At 35.1% G+C, this 25946-nt stretch overlaps 1 protein-coding gene across 1 annotated transcript in view; it reads left to right on the top strand.

Moving 5' to 3' along the window:
- The window catches only part of LOC107293037 (glypican-5-like), a 222156-nt gene that overhangs the window by 77023 nt on the left and 119187 nt on the right, over positions 1-25946 (top strand). Inside the window, exon 3 of the mRNA XM_015822166.2 lies at positions 12266-12960. Coding sequence (XP_015677652.2) covers positions 12266-12960 — 695 coding nt within the window. The remainder of the gene's footprint in view (positions 1-12265; positions 12961-25946) is intronic.

Here is a 25946-nt window from a genome sequence, read left to right as displayed (position 1 = left end):
TTTAAATGCCAGTGAAGTGCATTAGCTAGCATTTGGGAAAGTTTGAGAACTAGGAGATAGGAAGCATAATGATGATGCAGGTTGCTAAACAAAAGCTTCTTTAAGTCTTATTGAATAAATCACAACTAATTTCTATGGAGATTCTCAACCATCCAGGTCATGGTTGCCTCAATGGTGCTTTTTCAAACTGCAACTGGACTTTCTTTGTTTTTGCTTAAAGACATTTCTCTTCTCACCCAAGACATTCTAACTAATCTTACAGACTATGATAGTTAGGTTCCCACAATATGCCAACAAACCACAATATAGAGTAGTGTGTTCCGTGAACTTTGTCATGCGTCATTTTCGGTTTCCTTTTACAAAGTATTATCGGCCCAGTTTGTTTAAGAATTATATTTCCTTGGAGCTGTTCTTGAGGAGCAGGAATGGAAGAAATTGATATATACCAAATTTACAGAGGAAGCCCCATCCAAAATCAGTTTATTATCTGAAATGATCTGATGGACTGATACTTTTCATTGCAAAAATAAAATTAATTTACTAAAATATAATCCCCAATATTTATTTCAGTGTCTTTCTCCATGTTCCTCTTTACTAAGCCACTGATTTGGATTATGAACAAATGAGAAACAATAACAACTCTAAGAACCAAATTATTATTATCATCATAATAAAAAACATACCAGGATCCACAAATAATTAGGTGCAAGAGCTTTTTGGAAAGAGGAAGAGGACACACTCCATATCTCTAGGGAGAATGATCTTCCAGAGGGCACGCACCACAATAAGAGAAGGCACACTTTCTCAGTCCTATAGATAACAACATTTAATAGAAGGGAACAGGAACACAATCATAATCAACATAAATATAATTCTGGTAGAATGTATCAGGTGGGCAAAAAGTTAAGTGGCTCCCCAGATATCCAGATCTTATGGATGTTCTTTAAGAATAATCCCATGTACAGAGCCTTGCAATCCTCTAATTGTGAAGTGAATAAGGTATGAGGAACTATTCTAGGGGCTTCCCAGTTGAGGAAAAAGTGAATTGGTACATAAAATAAAATTGTGCAAAGGCCTGTTCTTCAAGTTGTAGCTGTGAGTTCAGAAGACTCCCAAGTTGTATTTGAGTTTTGAATGGGAAAATGTTACCTCAGAGATAACATCCTCAATTCTGGGGACTGACAACTCAGTCTTGTCAGAATTGAGTTAAAGTCTTTTTGGCTATATCCAGACCTGAACAGCCTCCAGACACTGACACATCTTCATTTGTACAACCCAGACTTATGATATAAAGTGCAGGTTATCTAGTAGGGAGTTTCTGTTTGGCCTGGAAGATGAAAATAATTTTATTTTTTAGTTGTGTGCCACCTAGAATTACTGCATGAAATGGGTGGTCATATACAAGTACTCCTCAACTTAACTGAGCCTAGCACTACGGTCAAAAACCAGTGCAGTTGTAAGTCAAGGCATTATATGACCAAATTCAAAGTAATGACTTTTTATGATGGTCATTAAGTGAACACCATTGTCATTAAGTGAATGCTTAACATTTTTCCCAATGGATGTTTTTTGCCAGAAATTGGAATTAGTGCTGGAAACCAGCAAAAAACATTGTAAATCACAGTCATGTGACTGAAGGACATGCAGACGACCATAAAGGTGAGCCATCAAGTGCCCCAAAAGTGATCACGTGGCTTGGAGTGTGTATGCAGGTGTGTGGCTGTCATAACTCTGAAAACAGTTGCAAGTAGTTCTAGTGAAGTCTGTCATAAATTCAAAAAGTCATTAAGGGATTGGTCATAAATTGAGGACTACCTGTACATTCTGTAAATAAATAAGTACCTAAGTGTAGGAATCCTGGAATCAAGGAAAGAGATGAAATACTGGAATGCACAGGGGTGCAAATAGAGAGGATACAGCATCTGAACATTCTGTCTTGGGATAACCTGAGAAGCTTCTGCTTCCATTTGATCCTACTTGCTAACTCCTCCTTGCAGTCTATGATTTGACTTCAAATCTCTTTTTCCTAAAGTGTCTACAGGGACCTTTGAGATTTACAGTATTTTCAGTTTTTAAATTCTACCCAATAGAATAGTGATATACCGGTAATTATCCCCTGATAATATTCTCTATTCATAATTCACAGGGGTTCTGTTTCCAAATATTGGATATACTTGTTTGCCTTTTGTATACTATAAAATCTGGAAGGCCTGAAAATAGCTGGATTCAAAAAGAAAGTTTAAGAGGATGAAGATGTCTAAATATTTTTTAGACTGTAAAGAAATCTCTCTGAGGTCAGAAATGTAACCACATAGTTAATATAATTCAGTAGGCAATATTGAAGGCAATAATTCAGTAATGGCACTCACTGAATGACTTTAGGCTGGCAACGCTCTTCACTTACCCCACAGGACTTTAAATTCTCAGAGAATAAGTAGGAAATGAAGTTAATGAATGAAAACATAAAGTGATAGAGAGTGCCATCTTGGCTTTATCACATGTCTAATAGAAGATCTACTTTGAATGTTAGAGGTAGGAGGAAAGGTTAATCCTAAAATCATTACCCTGCTTTTATTTTCTGACCCATGAAATTTTTAGGTCTATGCAAAGAAGTATATTTCAAAGAAATTTTGTGCAAGCAAAGCAACTCCCCTTGAAACGTTAAAGCAGGTAGATCCTCTAGAAAGTTTAGGCACTTGCTGTGAAATGGTGTGCTTGGTTATCTGTGTATGCACCCACTATACTACACTTCTGCTGTCCTTGCCAGTAAAGCACACACATGCTTGTAGGCAGCCAAGCACAGCACTTGAGGTAATTATACTAATATATAAATATTCCAAAACATTTTAAGCACATTTATACTAATTTTGTCTCAACTATGTTTGCTGTGGTTGATTAGCAATTTTTGCATATATCTTTTATTAATTTAAACTTTGTCAAATACAATGTGAAATGTTCAAAGTAAAATGTCTATAAAAGCAATTTCTCCCATCTATAAATTATACAATAATGACAGAGCACTTGAGACAAAATATAACTAACCAGACAATCACTGCGCTGGTTCCATTCCTTAGTATTTTTGTGTTTTAAATTATTTTACCACAAGAATTCAGACAAATTCACATTTTTAAATCTGAAGTGCAAATTTTGTCATGTCATTATTTCCAAACAGATTTCTGACATTTGCTGGTGCAGCATGCTTAAATTAAAAATAAAATTGGCATCAGCAAACAGGAAATATTTTATAACATAGCTGAATTCCTCTGATTGATACAGGTCTGAAATATAATTTTTATAATTAGTTTAGGAGAACAAGGTACAAAATAATCCAAAGAAAAGAAGATCTAACTTGCTACACAGACTGAATTTTATTCTGGCTGGCCATAGATTATCTTAGCTAATTACAGATTTCAAGGGCTAATATAATTATAAAAACTATATCAAGCATACTGCACATGCATCAATTTGGTGAGTCAATTTATTTCATTAGATTAAAACTGCAGCCCTATGCACCTAATTTGGGAGGAATCCAAACTGAAATTAATGGGATTTACTTGCAACTCAATATTGGGAAGTGCAGGCTTCACAAAGAGTCCATTCCTGTATGCAGTCTGCTTCTCCTTGACATATTGTTCATATAAATCAATAAGTTGATATCTTGCTTTTCACTCAAGAACAAGGTAGCTTAGGAAATAGCAATGATACTTCTGAAAATAGTAAGTAACAGAAAGTAGGAATACAGTGATGAAACAAGCAAAGCTGCACTAAATAGGATAAATACTGGATATATACCAGGAGCCAGGAGAACTCTTTGCATACTGGCAGATTTGGTTTTGTGCAACTAGTCTAAGTTTGTAATCCTCATTTCATATTTTTGTACTAGATGACATTTCTAGTTAAGAGACCAGACGGTGCTGTTGTAAGGACTAGAGTGACTTAATCTACATAGGACCAAGTCATGAATAAAGGTCATCAACCTGTCCCTAATGACAGAAGATAATTTTGTTTTCCCTAAGAGTTGAAATGGAAAAAATATATTCCATAATATATTTGATTCCGAAGTGTATGCTGCATCCACATTTTGATATTCAATTCTATTGTTTGTAAAATTAGTCATTTGTATCCATCATGGCTTAGAGGGTTAGAAGGAAGTCCAGAACTGAATGTTATTGTCACAACTTTGATAGTTATCCAGTTCTTAAATATCTGTTTGTTGCAGAACAGTTGTTGCATAGGAAAATGTATTAATAGTATACAATACTAATTCCTAAATGACAAAAATAATCTGATTTATTTGCGCGGCAGAAAAATGAGCACTGGGTTTATGGAACAGGAAAAGTCTTACAAAATTATCTATGCATTTTTCTCTTTTCTTAAAGACAGAAAAGGATTCTTTCTTAACTTATTCTTAATAAGTATCTTGGACGTTTGTTCTTTCAAAATAATTGCATGGTGTGATTTGTAAAAATATATAAACATGCACCTACCTAAATTCTAACATTTGTGTGTCTGTGTCTATTTTTGTTTTTTTCTATCTCACTCTGATTTTCAGATGATAACAGTTTAAAAGGACAAAAGGAGAAAAATCACAGTTTCATGGAAAATTATGTTAAAGGAAGCCACTTGGAGGCCTAGCTTGCACTGGCTATTCAAGGAAAGTACAGTAGGTCTGGTCTCCGAGGAGGATGATTTTTATCTTAGAACTGGGATTACCTGGGATACCCAGCTATCTCTTTTGTATGTGTCATCCATGCCACAAAGGCTTAATGTAATGAGCTGCTCCTGGCTTTCAAGTTCAAGGAAATTTTTCAAATTTATATATTGCACAATCATAGTTATAATCATGCTAATTTTTTGAACTGGACAGCTAGCCAACCTTATTGGGGACCAGGATTAAGTCAAGTAACTATTTAGCTATTATATTAAAACAAATTGATAAGAAAGATACTTTCTTCATTAAATTCAAGTTCTGGAAGAGATCCAAAAATGCAGAGTGGGGTTCATGAAGGATCAAAGGCTGAAGGGAGAAGAGATTATCACAATGCAAAAACCATTATATGCCTAAACCACTGAATGCAGAATGAGCAAAAATGAGCGATTCTGCCAAGTACGCTGTACCCTTGTTTAAATTATACAATAAATGTTGTTTTAAAAATGGCGATGGAAACTAACATTAATTCTCTTATTTCAGGAAATGAGGCTTATGTCACAAGGTAGGCATGGATCTTCACATGTTCATATTCTCTATGAACTAGATTTTTCAGTGTAACTAAAAAGGACATACTCTTTTTTTTCTTAACACAGAGTTGCAAATCAGGTGGCATTTTATCAGCTTATCAAATAAAATTAGCAAATGAGTAGTAAGGTCTAAAAAAGACCAGATGACCATAAATAAACCAGTTAACCAAAATAGAGGACACTAGGCTGAAGAAATATTGGGTAATTGTTCTTTCAAATCAAAGACTCGAATCGAATAGAATCGAATCAAATAGAATAGAATAGAGCTGGAACGAAACTTAGAGGTCTTTTAGTCCAGTCCCCTGCTCAAGCAAGAGAATCAGTGGTGGGATTCAACCAGTTCAACAGAACCAGTAGCTAATTTTTTGTTGCCCAGGCCCAGAATGGACTTCCGGAAACGACATCGACAAAAAGAACCGGTTGTTCACATATTTGAATTCCACCACTAAGGAAAACCTATACCATTTCAGACAAGTGACTGTCTAGTCTCTTCTTAAAAATCTCCAGTGATGGAGCACCCACGATTTCTGAAGGCAAGCTGTTCCACTAGTTAATTGTCCTCACTGTTAGGAAGTTTCTCCTTAATTCCAGGTTGTTTCCCTCTTTGGTCAGTTTCCAACATTGTTTCTTGTCCTACCCTCTGGTGCTTTGGAGAATAGTTTGACCCCCTCTTTTTTGTGGCAGCCCCTTAAATACTGGAATACTGCTATCATGTCACCCCTGTTTCTTCTTTTCTTTAGACTAGCCAAACCCAAGTCCTGCAGCCATTCTTCATATGTTTTAGTCTCCAGTCCTTTGATTATTTTAGTTGCTCTTCTCTGAACTTTTTCCAAGGTCTCAACAACTTTTTTGTAGCATGGTGACCAAAATTGGTATTCCAGGTGTGGTCTTACTAGGGTTTATAGAGTGGTACTAATATTTCTTGTGATCTTGATTCTATGTTCTGTTTATACAACCCAGGATTGTGAGTTAGTAAAATGTTTTAATCTGATAAATTGTGCTATGATTTATGTTCTCTTCTTAAATTTGCCATTTCCTTTTCTTAAGTATGTATCACATGGAAGTAATGTTCATTTACTGATAATACTTTTTTTGTACCAGAGGTTCTTTTGTGTAGCTTTTTTCTACAGTTTCCAAGACCCATACATTCCACTCTGCTTTCATTGTTGGATTCTGCAAATAAAGTGAAGTGTGCAAAATGTTCTGCACTTGGTTATTTGGACAGGTATAATAACTCCATTGGATTATGGGGAGATTAGATCATTAAGAAATATGTAATTAAAGAAATCTCTGGTTTTGCATTCTTTTCAGTAAAATAAATCAACATTTATATTCCTACCACATTTTTTCCTACTCTGTCCAATGATTCCATACTTTGAGAATGTGCTGTTTTGTGCAAAAGCATTCTGAATGAGCCTGCTGTGTAGGAGACCAGGGTATAATTGGAGGGTAATCTTTTTCAGTGTCATGCATTAAGCATTGTCTCATTTTTATTTTCTATTAATGTTAGGCATCAACTGAATTCCCTAGGGTGCAAACTCATTAGCTGCCCAGCATGGAGGTTTCCTTATACCTCCAACACAAAGTCAGAGAAAATGTGAAATCTTGTAATAATATCTTGGCTATTCTCCAGCAGCTAGTTTTAAAGAAGGGCAAATAAAACATGGTTTCCAGAGGTGAGCTATGTTTGATCAGCTGTGTTCAGGCATTGCAGACGTAACATCAGCTGTGAAGTCAAGCATGCTGTGAGTACATGATAAAATGTTTGAACGGAATGCTCTCCTTGGAATATGGTTTTGGCCTGCTTTCTTGAAATATTCAGCAGCCAGTGTGCATGTATGCTTAAAACATTCAAAGGTCTGACAAAAATCTTAAAAGCAATTTATACTTTTATTCCCTTCACAAGGAAAGGCTGGACACTTGTGCCGATTTGGTTGTTTAGCTCTAAAGTAGACGCAAATGGACAAATGAAAACAAAAGAAATTGATGTTCAAATAAATTTGGATGTAGTATGATTTGCTTGTCAGTCTATAGTTCAGTACTCTCCTTTGCATTAAATGAAAAAAGTAAAGTAAATATGCTGAAAATAAGTAGAAGCTACCCACAAAATGGCATGGCTCATTGAGATACTGTTATATATTTATATAACACACACACACACGTGCGCGCGCACACACACATGTAGTGACAAGAATTTTGCTTTTAAAAAAGATTAAGTGCATTTTATATAAAAAAATAGTTTCCTGACTATAATCTTATCCTTTTTGAGACGAAGAAAGTCTCTTATTCTAATAAGTGAATTAAATTTATATCTAAAGTTTCTTTTTCATAGTCAAGCCAATAATGATGACAATAAAAAGCTACCATGAACAAAATAACAGCTTATTTTGATTTCTACCGGACTGAAAAATATATTACAACCACACTAATCCTTATGGTCAATATCTGCACGAAGCCAGCATGTTGTCAGAAATTAATACCAAGCTGAAGATATCCAATTGTTATATCCACTCTGGAGCATGCAGCAGATGTGCTAAAATTCTTATTGTTAAGATCTGTTAAGTTCTGTTAAGATCAGGATAAGTCTATAAGGATCTGAATGGGACTGTAGATCCAGTCAATCTCCTGGATTGTGAATCTGCTCTGCACAGGAAGTACCATCCTACCCAGAACCAAAGATTAAAAATATGAAAGTGTTACACTCCTTCTGGAAGAACAAGTGGAGACCTTTGGCTCAGTTTCATCTTGAACACTGTTACTGGAATGAAAGGCTTTGTTATAATCACGTATGGCCTTATTATTTTGTGTCTGAACTACTACATCTCACTCTGAATGAAAATAGTTTAGAAACTGCGGCTGATGTAAACTGGAGTGAAGGGGGGAAACACCCTGATCTAAATGACAAGTGGAGACCACATCATCTGCTTGAATCAATTTTATTGAACTGTGCAGGAAACGGAATACAAGATTCTGTCCACTAAGACAGGGCAAGGCAAATGCTTACATGGTGATCTTATTTACATGAAAAAGACAGCAATAGAACTGACTCCCAGAGCAACCCGGTATTTTTAGCATTTATTTTGTGTAGTCAGCATGCCTTGAGCAATATTCAGGAGTTGGCATCCTCTTTCCAGTAACTAGTTCTTGAGTTTGCGTTTTCAGGGCCAGAGGAGCTGTTTGTAACTTACTGTATACTCTTAAGCATTTTGCTAAGCAGGAAGTATATCTGAAGCCAGTTTGTTATGTCAAGCTATTTCCTTGGTTAATTTATTCTTCAGCAGCAGCAGCAGCCAAGGTAGTGATGGGCTAAGGTTGTTCTGCCCACATGATGCCATTTACTGCAGGAGCTGCATTGGTTGCTACTAGGCTTCCAGGTGAGATTCAAGGAGGTGATTGTTACTTTTTAACTCCAGTATAGCTTACAACATGGGTTGGAATCTGCCCATCAAGCAAAAATGTTGAGGGAAGGCAGCTATAGGTTCTCCCACTCCCTAAGTGTGTATGTTTGCATCAGGAATCCAAATAGACAAGGTTTTCTACTTGTCTGGAACATATTTTTATTTATTTATTTATTTATGTACCTTATTTAGGGACCGCCCATCTCTATCATAGAGTGACTCTGGCCAGTCCTCCTGGAAATAAAGAAATCTCTATCCCTACTTGTGTCTCAGGGGGGATGTAGTCCTTGATCTTCCAGAGGGCCTTTGGGAATGGAAAATAATGTAAATTTAATTCTTGAGGTAGGGATGCCATATGTTTTCTGGAGAGTGGAATTTATGGAGGCTTGCTGGTAGGATTAGTTTGTCTTATGTTACACTGAATTACTGCATGCATTTAGTTTGGAAATATGACTTCTGTATAATCTAGCCAACTGTGTTATTTAATAACTCATAAATTAAGCAGTTGAAGATTTAGAGTTGAATATGTCTTGTACAAATTGGGTACAATGTACCTAAATGAATGTTCAGGGAAAAAACCTTTCTCTCATTTATGTACAGTAGATCTGGAGATTAACAACTTTTTAGTTACAATTTTCCACTTATATCAGCATCCTTTACTTCCAGATTTGGCTTAACAGATCATCTATCTAGAATTCTGAGACATATATGAAAATTATACTTTCAAATAAGATAAAAAGCTGCATACTTTATGCAATCAAAACAGGACAACAACACAAAACAAATGAACTACTCTTTTATAAAAGAGGTTACTGACCTGTGTGCACAGCATGATTTTTTTTTAATATGCGAGAGCTGGGAATATCATTCAACCAATTTGTTTATCTCATGGTACCTTTTAACTATTGAAAAACAAACTGACTTTAGGGTTACAGATTGTAAAGATGACCCAGTTTAAGTTTGCCATATTGTATTCCATTTTCACCTTTGTTTCATAAACTATTGAAATTGGGAACAAAATGAATTGTGGGAAGATAACATTCATTCAAATATGTACAAAGAGTCTACATTCCCAACATTTTTCATTCATCCCATTTACACTAACAAATTTACACTAACAGAGAGGTTTTAGAAAACATTGTTCCACTTAGAGTACAGTAGCTTTTCTGTACAATACTACAGCTTTTGCAATGTCAGTCTTTCCATTATAAACTGCATTTTTACAATTTTACAGCTGAGTTGTAAAAGTTGCCTCAATATATTACTTGGCAAGTTATATAGGAATGAAATTGAATTTTTCTTTCTTTTCAAGGGTCATAGAATTACAAAAACATTCAATTTGTAAGTTATTATAATCTTATCATGTTTTTCAAAGAGCTAATAGAACTGTTTTGAAATATTATATCAAGTCTGCTTCCAATCATTTAATCAGTGCCTATCCTGTGATATCATGATCACATAGAATTGTCAGCTTCAAAATTGAACATGTAACACAAACACACATCTTCAGAAACGGTATTATACAGTAATAAACTATATAGCTATGGCTTATTCCAGTTATTTGTTTGAACGGCGTGGTGGCCTAGTGGTGAAGACACTTGCCTCCCACTCAGAAAGTTCTGTGTTCAATCCTAGGTAGCAGCAAATGTTTCTCTCCAAGGGCACAAAGAAAAAAAAATACCTGCTGTGTATTCCCCATAGCATCAGAAAGGGTATCCAGCCAGTAAACGCTCAGCTCCATCCAGTTCTCCCTGACTCTACCCTGAATTAAAGAATTATAGGTCATAAAAAGGGAGTTTTATGCTAGGTATTTGTTCATCTGCTTCTTGACTAAACTTTTTCTTTAACTGCTAAATTAGTTTATGCAAAATGAAGTCCTAGGCTGCAAGATCAATTGCTGAATTAATTAAAATATCTGTTGAATCCTGAACTGGAAAAAAATTGCTTGGGTAAAACAGAATTGCTGCAAGTCAGCCTCATGTTTGGAAAGGAAGTAAGACTGTAGTATTGGAAAATAATACTGGTTTGATTGTTCTTTTTATCAGACTAATACTCTCCATCTAATTTTAGACCACTTCAAGATGCCTGAGATAAAAAAAGGCAACACACAAAAATGCTTGCTTATTTAGATTTAATAGACTTGCAGCTCATATGTAAATAGTGCAAAATACATAAAAGTTACTAGTTGTTTATCTCCCTTCCTATCAACCATACCTAAAATTCTCCTTAAGTAACTCCAAAGGCATGATTGGGAAAGACAATCCTGACCTCTTACCTAAAGGCAGAAGCAATGGAGGTTAATGCATTAATTTGTTAGAAATGCAGAAAATTCCTTATCTTGTGTATATAATGAATGGACCTCAAAGATATATCTTAAAGAAGGCTTCTGCTGTTGACCTTAGCAACCACACAAGTTCATACTAATATGGTGGTCACTCCCTTAGCCAGATCCTAAACTATTTAATACTTTAAAGGTTGAAAACAAACATTGAATCATATTTTAATTGTAAATTGCACAGATTTACAGAACCTAAAATCACGTTATATCTTAAGGTTGTGTAGCAGGCTGAATGGAGCATAATGTTATCTTCCAATGGCTATGGGCTCCTCAGGTTTTCTATATATTGCACTGGTTTAAAGTTACAACTGTAGCAAGCAATGTTGAATAGGATAAAGGGAATGAAGCAATATGGTAGAAATAACAAATCTGCACCTTACCAACCTACATGTGTTTATGAACTAGAAAAGTCAAGAAATTCTATCTTCTGTATCAAGAATTTGAGTGCATTTAAAGAGGAAAAGAATTGTTCATGAGTTCTTTTAATAATCTTTTAGTAAAGAAACTTTAATTACTTCATTATAAGTTTTATATTCTATTATTTTATTTACCCCTTCAATATAATTTATATATAAAATGTTTGAGTGGTTGCATAGTCTTAATTGGGGGTTAATTCAGCTGGTACTTTGCAATCCAGATGTTTCTTATATATCTGCCAAGGTCTGTCAGAAGAGTGACAGTTAATCCTCCCCTATTTCCTCTCAGTTGCTCTTAAAATATTTCACAAAAGAAGTTGATTTACAGAAGAAATGCTTTAACATTCAGGGCTGTACATTGCATTGAACCACATTTCACTAAAATTTCAGATTTTTGGTCCTAATTGGATATGCCAGGTACTGAATTTCTTTGCAAAGGAAACAAAAATATTCAGTGAACTATGGTCTCTGCTTTACCATGGATTTAGCTTTGGAGAAGTCTCTATGTAGTCCAGCTTTTCCAAGTGAAGATCCCTATATATACAGTATAACTTTACCTCCTCAGAAAACCCAGGACTGGCATATTCTGGGAATTGAAATTTTGTAGATACCCAATTAGGGCAGGCTTTCCAGGTATTCTAGCATTTAGAGATTCTATGTCAGCATCAAACAAAGCAGCACTGAAAAGCAATAAAAGCAGTGAGATTCCCCTTCCCCATTTCAACTGCACCAATTTGTGAAGTAGAAAAAAAATGCCTAGCTGTCTTGTAAAGCAACTGCATAATAATTAGTACTGGTCTAATATTTAGATCCAAGTTGTTGAGCTGTATTAAGGAAACACTGACTTTCCCTTCACTTTTAATGTATTTCTGCAGCAGCCTTTGAGTCCCTGCTTCGTTTTGCTGAGAATCACACCGCTTCTCTCTTTGAGACTGTCTACAGATCCATGTCAAAGGAGGCAGCTGAGCCTGTGAAAGAACTTTTTACAGACCTCTCTCTCTACCTCTTGGGTGCTCAAAACAGAGTGGAAAAAGCATTTTCCCGGTTCTTCGACAGCCTCTTCCCTTTGGTTTATACCCGCTTGATAAACCCTGGCATGACGGACTTGTCAGAAGAATATATGGAATGCCTGCGACAAACACGACAAGACATCAATCCATTTGGACGCTATTCCAAAGAAGCTGTTATGGAGCTAGCAAAGTCTCTGAGGGCAAGCAGAACATTCAACCAGGCCTTGGGAATGGGTGTTGAAGTGCTAAATGCCACTGAGCATGCTGTTTTAACCAAAGAATGTATCCGAGGCCTTGTGAAAATGCAGTATTGTCCTCACTGCCAAGGCCTGACTCTCATCAGGCCCTGTGAAGGATATTGTCTAAATGTGATGAGAGGTTGTTTTGCTAGCGTATCTGAGCTGGACATTCATTGGAGGGAATATATCTATACCCTGGAATACCTCACCAATGAAATGGCTGGAACTCATGATCTAGAACTGGCATTGCTGGGTATTCGGTACTCAATCAATGAGGCCATTTTACAAGCACAACTTAATGGACCCCAGCTATCAGTGACTGTAAGTATGTGTACTTGAATTATCTGCACATTTCTGCCACTGCTCCTACTTTTAATCTTTGAGGAATGAATTTGCTTTAAATTGCTGTCTACTGTTGCTTAGATAAATAATCAGATTTCCTCCCTTTCCCACGCGCCTGTCAGTTAATAGAAAGCTCATTAAAATTTGTCTATTTTAAAAGATATAGAAACATATCTAAGTCAGAATGTTAGCAACCATGTTGGACCATGGAAAAAAGAAATACCAAAGTAGTAAAATGAAAAACAATGATGCATTAATAAGTTAAGTATGAGTTATCAGCACACTTATTTATCTTTTATGGCTATTTTAATCTAGAGTGCAATCATAATGGTGAATGAGAAGCAAAATGTACCAAAAATATCCATTTAATCATCACATTATTATACTATTTCTTCAGTTTATTTTAAAAGGTAACCCGTACAAACTAATTAGTTATTTATGTTTAACGCCTAGGTTTAATTAATAATTGTATTGACATCGTCATTGGAGATCCATGTTGATTAATTACTGACACTAAATGTTTCGTTAATTTCAAACTTTCCAAGGGATTCTGTTTGTTTATGAGTAGACAACCTGGACAATTTGTTATTTTAGGGTTGTCGCAGACAACTTGGCAGACTCAAGTTTGTGTGGTGGTATGTCTGGATGTTTATTAACAGCATTTGTACACTTGGGAGCTAACTGGATGAAGGATTGAAAGAGGACATGAACTAGTGTAATCTGAAAGTTGAATGGGTATATAGAAGCTTTACATAGAGTGAACAAATAGCTGGCTTTCGGATTAAAAAACATCAAAACATTCTACTCTCAAAAGACCTACAACTATCTAATCACTTTATCTCATTTTTAAAACATTCATGGTAACTTAAGGAATGAAGTTTTTGCTTCTTTAAGAATTCTCTTCTGTTCTGCCTTTCAGGCTACAAACCAGATAATTAACTGAGTGAAAGTTAATTGAAGTACATGTTTGATCTCATTTACATGCTGGGGTGCAAATTAATTGAAGAGTAATTCAATTAAACATGTTTGGATTGGAATTTCACTTTTAAATTTGCATATATAGGTATAACTTAGCATACATGACTTGGCATCTTTTCTTCATTGTGATATATAATTATGATATATAATTAAGTCTCCTATTACTCTTGTTCCAAGAATAAGAAGTTTTAAAAAGAGTAATGGCTTTTCTCTCAAATATGTAATTTTTGATTATTTTCTTTGTAAGAATGTGTTATAGTGCATAATTGTCAGAGCTTTATTTTTAATTCTAATTAGGAAAATTCCAAAAATTATATTTTGGAGTTATTTCAGGAAAGTAGTAATACATATTCAGAATATGTGCAATATTTCCTAAGTATACAACATATTTACATAATTAATAAAGCCATTCTAATCGAACTTTTCAATATGCAGATTGCAGACAGAATACATAAGATTTTTTTGCAAAAAAAGTTTTTGTTTAAGAAAAATAATTTATTATTGTAATATATTTATTAAATATATTACATTTTATATAATGCATATATTATCATTATTACAATAGTTTATTATAACCTGGGAAATACCAGTCATTAGATATACAGATAGAATACTGGACTGAACTCAAGCTGTACTACAACCTCTGGATAGGAAGACCAGAAAAAATAATGACAATATATCAGCACAGTGATGTTAACAGACTCTATTTACCAAGGAACATAGGTGGGCAGGCAATGTTGCAAGTACACCAAACTATTGAAGAAGAAGAAAAGGCACTGGAAAAATATCTGAAGGAGAGTGAAGAAGATGCACTGAAGCTAGAATACCATGAAGGCTTACTGACTACCGGAGAGACCAAACTGATCTACATGAAAGACTATATGAAGAACAGAAAAGAGACATGGCAAGGCAAAGTATTACATTACATAAAAGAAAAAATAGCAGGCCAATCAGAAAACCGGAAGGCCTGACAATGGCTAATAGCAGGAAATTGAAGAAAAATATAGAGCGGGTAATTCTGGCTGCACAAGACCAGACCTTAAGAATAAATGCATACAAAACCAGAATTGAGAAAAAGCAACAGCAAATGTTGTTTCTGTAAAGAAGCTGAAGAAATAGTAGATCACCTGCTGCAAAAAGACTGATTACAAACAATGGCATGACAAAGTAACAATAGTAGTGCATTGAATATCTGCAAGAAATACCACTTGCCTGCAAGCAGAATGGATAGGAACTACAAAATAGACAAAGTGATAGAAAATGAAGATACTAAAGTGCTCTGTGACTTTAGAGTTCAAACAAACAAGTAGCTGTCACACAACGCCCCAGACTAAAACAATTGTTGATAAGAAAGACAAAAAAGTCTGACTATTGGAAGTTCCAGAACCCAAAGACAGCAAAAGAGAAAAAGAGAAAAACTCAGAGAAAATAACAAAATACAAAACCTGTCAAGATAAGTAGAATGACTATGGCAAAAGAAAGCAAATACAGTTCCAATAGTAATAGATGTTTTGAGTGCAATCCCAAAACATTTAGAGCACCACTTGAACTCTAAGAATGATTCTTAGAAAGAATCAGATCAGCAATGGAAACTAATTTTGGAAAAGGGATGAGACAATTAGAGGAGCACTATTTTACAATAGCACTTATATCACAAAGTCAACATATTGTCCCCAATAATCTGGATCCTCATTTTATCTACTTTGGAAGTATGGAAGGCTGAGTCAATCTTGAGCTGGTCAAACCAAACTCCTGGCTGTGGGCAGAATTAGCCTGTAATACTGCATTCTAACCCAGGGGTCCCCAACTTGTGGGCTGTGGCCCACTACTGGGCCATGGGCTGCTGGCCACTGGGCCACATGCTGACCAGTGTATGCGTGTGTGCATGCTAACCCCCCATTTGCGCTTAGCATCATGGCATTGTGCTGGTACTAGTGATGTTGCGAGCATTGTGTGGGCACTAGCATTGCTGCGAGCACACACTCATGCTAGCATAGCAGCATTGCCCAGTCACTAGCATCGCCTGGGCACTCATCGCCCCATTTGCATCATGCACGCAATCTCAGCGCATTCATCTGTGCATGCAGTCCGATTTGCGCATGCGTGTAAAGGTGCCTCCACCCCCCGCCCCGGTCCGCCAACCCAGAAAGGTTGGGGACCCCTGTTTTAATCGCTGCACCACATGGCTCCTAAAATACAGAGAATGATTGGATGACATGCACTTTGATCTGGAGTTGCTTAAGAACCTTCCAGGCTACGGGACAATCCCTTGCTTTGCCTATAAGAGGACAAAGATTCTCAAAGACATGAATTGGAAATGATTTAATATAAGGGATTGATGTTAATGAACATATTTATAATGGAATTATTCCTTTCTTTCCTTGCAGACATAAAACAACTCCTTTCATTAATTTCATTAATTCTTTAGAGGTACAGAGAATCTTTGCAAAGTTCCATTATGAGCATTGGCGTTCAGGTGGTATATACCATATAGTGCCCTTGTCCTAAGGTTTATGTGGGCAAAAATACAAGATTAGAACTGAAATTATTAGGCAATGTAAGAAAACAAAGAATCTGGGCCACTATAGTGAAACATATTTTAAGAAATACAAACAAATTCAAACATGTCTAAGATTGTTGCTGTCATAGTCCTCAATATTTTTCTAGCATTATAAATTACCACAGCTGTTCTCATCCTCATTACATTCAGTTTCACACAACAGGCCAGCTGACTGGTTTACAAGTATTCAGAAGGTAAACAACAATTTATTTTGTACTTAGGAGTCTTTTCTGTTTTCATTTACATTAGAGACAAGTATATACAACGTGCTTTAGGAGTATCATTTTCATTGTACTATATTATTATTTTTGGGCTTATTACAGCAACATTCTTTTCTGCCCTACTTAAGCAAAATAAACAGAACATTCATTCAGGCTATCCTGAATTAGTTAGAGCATACATAATATTTTATGTATTTTTAAAGCATTGTTACATGTGTCTTGTAAATCATGTTAGTGCTCTCTTTTCTATTGTTTCTGTTTTTACAGTACTCTTGAAGAAAGAATACATTTCTAAAATTCATTGGTCATCAATAAACTCCTTTTTTCACTGGCACCTATGAGAATTCATCTCTCCCCTTTTTGTTCATTTCAGTGCTTGCTCTTCTCCTTTGCTGTAATATAAGATTGCAAAATAATAATAATAAAATGAACAATAGACATGTGCATAATGGAGTGAACACTTGAGATGTGGTGCATTAGCCATGGACTCTAAGTGCTTCCCCATGATTGTTACACCTGTTCACAGTTCAGAGTGGGGTGGGGGATGGGGAATCTATCATTGCCACCATCAGTTGGGAGAGGAGCAGAAACTGTTCTCTCCCCTTTCTTGCCTTTTGATAGCTAGACCAGGATAAATTCCCTGCCAGAATGAAACTAGTTATTTCAGAAAAAGATACAAGTCGGTTACAATATAAGGTAGATGAAGATTAAGCTAATTGAGAATTGAAGACAAAGAGAGAAAAAAGAACCGGAAAACTCCATGAATCCTGTTTGAAAAGAGAAAATATTTCTTCCCAGCATGGAAGACAAAAATAAAATAAAATATGAGGCTGTCCCTCCCCTTTCAAAAAGTCACCTGAAAGGAGGGAAACCTGACCCTTGATTGGTTCTTGTAATCTGAATTAACATAGTTTTGCTGATACCTGTCCACTGTTGTAATTTGCAGCTTCATTTTAATTGACCTTACGAGCTACAAAACCTCAGGCTTTTAAAGAAAAATGTATCAGTTGGAAAATGTTCTACCAAACTTCTGATTATTTTGCTCTTCATCAGATCATAGATGACATGAGTTGCCTCTTATAATTAACCCTTTTGTACCTGAATCTTTTTTTCCTAATCCTTACAATTTGTGATAATGTACTGCATGACATTTTCAATTCAAGTACCACAGCTCTATATACCTGTCCCATAAAGTATACTATTTAAATTTCTATTCAAATGCAAATACAATCTAATATATTATATAATATAATATCAAAATACTGTAGAAAATATATGTTACAAATGTTATTTACATATCAGCTTGTATTGGTGCTGATTCACAAGGGTTAAATTCACTCCAGTTAAATTAAATAATTATTAAATCTATTTCTTTTAAGAAGTATATATATTTTTTATTATTTGGCTTTTTTTCCTTTTTTTTCTTAGGTATGGATGTCCATTTCCACACATTTTATTTTTGAAACCCATTGGGCACCTGGTATTAGTTACCATAAATATGGTGATTATGGGAAAAAATAAAAACTGGTAGTTTTCATCTATCTTGAGGCAGTTTTCTTTAATAGCCAGTGCTCACTTTTTCAGAACAGTTGTCATTTTTAAAATGCATATAGGCTAAGCAATGGATTAATAGAAAGGATTTCTTTTAAGGTAGTTATACACTTGGCAATGAAAAATGGGAGCTTGGTTACTTTTATTTGTTGGTGGAGAAGGTTAAGCAAAGCATTTATTGTATTTAATAGGAGGCAAAAAAATAAAGAAGTTTCTGCTTTATGTTGAACAACAGAAATAGCCTATAGTAATAGTAATAATTTCTGTTGATGAAAAGGAGCTACTTGAATGACATGGCAGATATGTGTGAAAGGTTGCCTTTAAGATATTAACCATTTCTGGGCTTGATGCTTTTCTTTATAAGATGCTATGCTATTTGCTCAATGATGCTTCTATCTAGCTAATATGGATTTTCCGGTTTGTAGCATTATTATTATTTTCTTTTTCACCTGATGGAATGTAATTTCGTGTCATACTGAAAGAAACCCTATGGCACCATAAGGCCAGATAGATTGACTATCTTGTTGAACCTTCACTATCATTTTTTTGTCTTTTTCTTTGGTTTTCTCTTTGGAGTTATGTTCTGCATGAGAAGCCTGATAGAATTTAATTCATATTTATTAATATTATTATTATTTTATTAATTGTTATTAATATTGTTATTAACTGTGTATCCTTTTTAAAGGTTTTAAAATATGTTAGTAACAATTTTAACAAAAAGCAGAAAGCAAACTTTTATATTGTTTTCTCATATGCAATCCTTGTAAAAACAAGAGGAACGTAATTCTTCATGAAATATAATGTTTAGTTGTAGATATAAAAACAGAGTCCTATTATTATTATTATTCTATACTTTCATCTTTACTTTCATCTTTACTTTCATCTATTCTAGTGATATTGTTTACAGAGCTATAGTGTAGATAATCAGAATTGTAAGTTCATTAACACATTAAAATTATTAAACATGAAGAATTAATAGGTTTTGGTATTGGTAGGATCCATCATGAAATTTTGAATGATAAACATTTTTATATATTGGTATTTATCTGATTATAGATCATTTTTTGTCATTGTCTGCATTTCTTTTGTTTCTGAGTAAATTTAAAACTGTAAACATTTTTTGTTGACAATCCTAATGACAAATTCTTCCATTTTGCTGATGGTCACAAAACAGGCACTCTATGTAACAACATAGTTTGCTTCCTTACTTAAATCTTCCTGCATAAGCAAGTTTATATAGAGAGGACATTACTTTTGTTTTAATGGAGTCATTAGTTCTTCCATCCAGTCACATGAATGTTCTCAGAAAAGTTTTCAGTTGCATTTTGCCACAGCTATATTCCCAGAATTCTTTGTGGCTGACATAATTATGTCATCAATTTCTGCAATCTACTTGTTGGGTTCCCAGTGGATATATAAAAATTCTTCAACCTTGGAAAGAGCTGGTTGTAAAACTTTTGAATGCGAAAAGCAACAGTAAGTGTAGAAAGTTCTGGAGTACACATAGCAGTTCATTTTTAAGGTTGTATGTTTCAGAATTTTAAGTGGGAAGTCAGCTTGACTCCCTCACATTTCTTTTCTAGCTGCCAAATTGGAGATTCTGATGGTATTTAGTTTGAAAATGTATGCACTCAAGTTTTCAAAAAAATAATATGTAATCAGATTACAATAAAATAAAAAAAATCTGGCTTTGGAATCCACAAATCCTTGGTTAGTAATTGTGAAAAATTTCTTTTTTTTTTTATTTTAATTTTTCCTTTTTCTCTTTACAAACAACAAAATACAAAGTACATTTTTTCTTTTTACTTAACAATACTATGTCCTATATCTCTTACATTTATTTACATTACTTCTCATACTTTTTTATTCCTCAATTCTAACCAGATGTAATACATGTCCCATATCACATAAAATTCTGTAACTTCTTTGTCCTTTATTTCTAAGGTAAGTTGGTTCATCTCAGCACAATCTAATATCTTGCGTATAATCATTGCATTTGTTGGGGACTGTCTCCTTGGTTGATCTAATGGATTGAAATTGGGTGTAGATAAACAGAGTATTTCTCTGTATGTCTATCCTTTAAGCCAGGCATGACAAATTCGCGACATCACGTGACATCGTGAGACATATCGGGATTTTTTCCCCATTGCTGGCAGTGGGGTGGGTGCAGTGGTACATCCAGCCCGCGGGGCAGCAGTTTGACATGCCTGTTTTACGCTTTCTGCCTTTGAATCAAAATAGGTACTTTGACTTGAGCTTGAAAAAATGGTTGGAAGTCAATATGGATAGTGGACTTATGGTTCATTACAGTCCATCCATATGTTTTTTGTCTGGGTAGTGTACTAGGGATGGTTATTACTGATTGATGAAATAAGACTGTAAGCTTGTTATATTGTTTGATTTCCTTGGGCTGCTGTTATATGTTGTAATTCTTGTTAACTTACTGGAATTAGTTTTTGCAGAAGCTTTAAAACTTTATTAATATATTGCTAGCAATTGCAAAAGGAAGAAATCATATATTATATTAAACTTCCAGTCATAATGCTACCTTAATTTTAAGAAGCCGAAGGAATAAAGAAATATATTGCTTAGATTGTGCTAGAATTAAATAAGATCAATAGAAGTAATGAAATGCATTACAGTAATATAACATTCCAAACTTATGAAATATTAGACATTGCATTATGTCATTATCATCAACAATAACAACAATCTTTGGTCTTACATATATTTATTTTATTTATCTAATTTATTTTAATTATTTTCTAATAATTCTAATTCCAGCTAGTTTGGTTTTGTGGCTAAAATAAAAGGCTAGAACCAGGAGAATGTGAATTCTATTCCCACCTTAGCCATGAAATCTAGTTAGCCCAGTACCTTGGGCTAATAACTCGCTCTTAGCACAACAGACCTCACACAGTTGTTGAGGGGAAAATAGTAGGAGGAAGTTGCATTGGATGTTTGCTGCCTTCAGTTATTTCTAAAAATAATAAGAGCATAATTAAATGAATAAAATAATTGTGATATTAAAGGTAGTCTACCTTTAATTAAGTCAGGTAAAAGTAAAGACTCCCTTGAGTTGAGCTGGATTCCTAATGACTACATGGACTTCTCCAAGAAGATGTTTTTTAAAAAATAAAATAATAATAATCTAGTTTTCTAGAAATTCACTCTAGTCCTCATCCATTTACTAACTCATTCCAATACTGTTTAGGGTTGTGTGAGTTGTGTGAGTTAAATGCCAGGTCAGTTGTTGTAAATATTGACTCTGTTTAACCAACTTATTCTCAAGCTGTACTACTGATAACAGTGGAAATGCATGGATGAAAGGACAAGGTGTACAAAGTGAATATATTAATCCTACTGTATATTAAAATCTGCTTTTAAGAATCTCAAAAAAAAATCCCTTATGGAAGCAGGGTTAAGAATTATGAGAGATTTCCATCAACATTCCCTTGTCTTTGAGGTTGCTCTTTGGTAATCTCTGAGCTTAGTTGTTTTTTTCAGATGCTTCATTACCTAAACTAGGTAACATTATGAGTGCTAGTCACTAACCACAACCAAGCTCCGATACCACCAAGGACCCCTCATTTCAACCCTGAGCTACAAATATTCTTCTTTACTGATGTCCCTTGCCTTGTACCACCTGGGCTCTAGCAATCATGCCTCTCCCCACCACATACCTTATTTCTGTGATCAATCGGCATTCTAAACAATACCTCCATCATGGCAGATTATGTTTAGAAATACTGAGAAACTATCAGTATCTGTTTATAATACCATTGACATGGTATCATTCAAAAAGAGGAATGGAATAAGGGATATTCCTTCCTAGTTAGGATTTGGATTTTTTTTATTTTCTGTTGCAAAGAACATTATATTTAAATTTATTGTAGAAGAGGAATTACAATATAGTATGCAGGCATATAGTGAAGAATAGACATCAAAGGCAATGTGCTAATGCTGACGGTTTGGCAAGTGAGTTTCTTAGGAGGCAAAATAAAGCCTTTAGTAGAAAAGAGCATCTGATTAAGGTCTTGTCGGTTAAAGACAGCATCTATCCGTGAGGAGGTTTCTAATCAAGTATTGGTAGTAAACTCAACTTACAACAGAACTTTAACTACTATTTACAGTTACAATGGAAAGGATGCTTTATGGTCAATAAAGCACTTCTAGCTGTCACCCCCCCAGTCACACGAACCACCACATTTTGGGTGTTTGGCAACTGGCTCACATTTACAACTGATTGGAGCATCCAAAATTCACTGGTTTCCTGCATTTTTGTTGGTTTTCAGCAAAAACACCCATTTAGAAGAACAGATTTGGACTTATGACCATGTGATTTGGACTGATAAACATGAAAATAGTTGCGATAAACAGTGCAGTGTAGCAAAAATCAATTCCTTTCTACTACAGTTTTATATTTACTGATACTCATCAAATGAAATTTAGAACTTGGCTTATTATTTTTTAAAAATGTAGTTTAAATCTTTATAGCATGGCATGTCTCTCTGTCTCTGTATATGTGTGAGAGAGAGAGAAAGAGAAAGAAAGAGAGAGAACTTAACAGAGATACTTAACTAATAGAATTAAGCATTCAGGAGACTGAAGTACTCATGCAGTAAGATAAATAGACAAATCAATAAAGCAAGGTTTATTTATTTGTTCAATTTATATAGTTTCCCATGTCACATAGGTTGCTCTGGGCAGCTCACAAATAAAGAAAAAAAAACAGTAAAAATAATCAAACAATCCAAACATATACAACTATTAAAAACAATTAAAATAATAAAACATAATCGACAGGAAAGTATAATTCACACATATTACATTACAAACAGTGCAATTGTCTTGCAGATTCTATTCCTCCAGCATATAACCAGCCATAATGGAAAAACCATGTCTTCAGAGCTTCTGAAAGCCCAAAAGGATCCAGCCAATCTATACTCAAAGGGATAATGTTCCAAAAGCTGAGTGGCCCAGCAGAAAAGGCAATCCTTCTGGGTCCCATCAGACAACACTTTTTAGTAGAAAGGATTTAGAACATGCCCTTCTGCCAGACCAGATAGGATGGGTAGCTGTAACTGGTGAGAGATGGTCACTCAAATAACCCATCCCCATGCTATTCAGGGCTTTATATGTCATTACTACACCTTAAACTGCACCAAGCAAACTGGCAGCCGATTTAGCTCTTGGAGTAGAGGTGCAATGGACATTGATCAAAGAATGCATATAACTTTCTGTACTGGAAAGTTGCAGCTTCCAGATGCTTTTCAATATCAGTACCATGTAGAACATATTGGAACATTCCATTTGGGAAGTGATTGTGGCATGAGCTACCCAACTGAGAAATGGGTACAACTGGCACATAGCCTGAAGCTGAGCAAAGCCTTCTAACCATGTGACTGCCACCCGCTCATAAAGCAGAAGTTGTGAGTCCAGGAGCACCCCCAAGTTGCCCACAGAGTCTTTTGGGGGCAGTGCTAACCTATCTAGCATCAAAGATGATAACTTCCTGAATTTTCTGACCAGGCTGCCCAAGGTATATAAACAGTACATGGCCAAAGAAATATAAGAATAATATATGCCAGATTTCCATTACTAATATATAGTTCATTAAGACTATTATTTTCTCTGGTTGCCAATGCATGATATATTGTGGTATTTCATCTGTAGCATTTGAAGAGGGATTGGCTACTCATACACTTGTTGACAGCACATGGTGATTGTCTGAACTTAGAGGAAGAAGCTTTTCAGTCTTTTTTCTTTGGATTTTTGCCAAATCACCAAGAGTGCTTCAAGATGCTGTGCATCCTGCTTAATCAAGCAGTCTGTCTCTAGCTATATATTTTTTTAATAAAAGACTGCATTCTCAAATTATTTTCCTCAGTGAGGAGATGAGGGGAGGAGACCAATAGATTCCTGATGGAGGGGTGCCTGTCACCTCATTGGAGCAGGTAATCTTGGGAGTTACCAGAAGAAGAGGAGAATCATCCAGCTACATTTCATTTTCACAGCCCCACAACCTGTTTCCCTGAGGAACCTGAGAGAGAGAGAGAGAATGAGTCTGAAGGGGAGGGTGGTGAAATAATATGTGAGAATGATCTTGAGCGATGCAGGGAAGAGATGCTACCTAGGGAATGATCATACATGAGAGGGTGGAGCCCAAGTTGCTTAACGGTCAACGGTCAACGAAGGAAACTAACTAATCAGGTTTTTAAAAGATACAGCAGGAGACTTGCAAGCCTGTTAAAATAGCTTTGCTATAAAGTAGAATTAGCTCATCTGGTTGTATTTCTGTCTGGTTTACTTGAGAGGGATGACACAGATGATCTCACTAGGAAGTTTCATGTAGATGTTAAATAGGAATGGAGAAAATACCAAACCCCACATAGCAGGGGCCAAGAGTGGGATTCTTACGCCCAATGAACATTGACTGGAAACTGCCTCAGAGAAAGAAAGAGAACCAACATAATGTTGTGCCACCAATTCCCAATTCCCAAAGCTAGTCCAGAAGAATACTATAGTTTATGGTATTGAAATCCACTGACAGGGTCAAGTAGAGCAAGTATGGATGAGTTACCCCAACCTGCTTCTGCAAGAGAGCATCCAAAAGTGCAATCAGTGCTGTTTCCAATCTGCATCTGGCCTGAATCCTGACTCAAAGGCTAATCCACTTTATACAATTGCTCTATGACCACCTTTTCTGTAACCTTCTCTAGAAATGAAGAATGGATACTGCATGAAAGTTTTCCATTATGGTGGGGTCTAAAAATGGCTTCTTGAGTAGGAGATGAACCAGAGCCTCTTCAAGGGGGAAATACATATCAGGGAAATTGTCTTGGCAGATATATTCACTATATAATGGCTTTGCAATTTCATTTAGGCTATGAAAGGCAGCAGTAGTAATGTTTAATTCATGTGGATACAGTATTATGTTTTTATTCATCAAAGAATATTACAGTACAAAGAACAAGCAAAAACAATTACAACTTTGCTGATATTCTTTGAGAATTTTGAGTTCCAATCTGGACATTATAAGGTTTAGTTCTTGCAAAAATGTGTTTAATCTATTTGTTATTCCAAATAATGCACCCCTATCAATAGAGATGTCTTTGCAAGATCTTTTCCATAATCTACCCATTTTGATGATTAGATCTCTATATTTTGTAAGTTTTTCTTTCTTTCTTTTTTTTGATTCTGCTCTCCCTTGATATTGTAACATCTGCAACATTTACTCTTTTCCTTTATTGTGTGCTGGATTCACTTTTATATGAAAATCCTATGACATTTTAACTTCTTTTTCAACATTTTACATTTTATGATTATACAATTTTCAAGAATGAAAATTATAATTTTGTTACGAAATTGTTTATTGTTAATCTAAACAATTTGTTTCATCTTGTTTATTGCACGATTTGCTGCTGTTTGATCCATGTTGATTCCTTGATTTCATCACGCTTTTTGGTTATGCTCATTTTTGGACTACAAAAATTAATCTTTCTTTTTTCTTTCTGGGTGGTATCAGTTCATAAACATTGTCAGTTTCTGCTCTTGCACAGTAATGGTTCCAAATGGTTTTCCAACAATTGACTGTTATCATCATTTTTTGCTTCTACTTCCATGATATTTTCCTTGGAAACGTTTCTGAGCAT

Source organism: Protobothrops mucrosquamatus, unplaced genomic scaffold (genome assembly GCF_001527695.2).
Source record: "Protobothrops mucrosquamatus isolate PMUCROS unplaced genomic scaffold, P.Mucros_1.0 scaffold1484, whole genome shotgun sequence".
Classification (NCBI taxonomy): domain Eukaryota; kingdom Metazoa; phylum Chordata; class Lepidosauria; order Squamata; family Viperidae; genus Protobothrops; species Protobothrops mucrosquamatus.
This window is presented reverse-complemented; position numbering and strand designations above follow the sequence as displayed.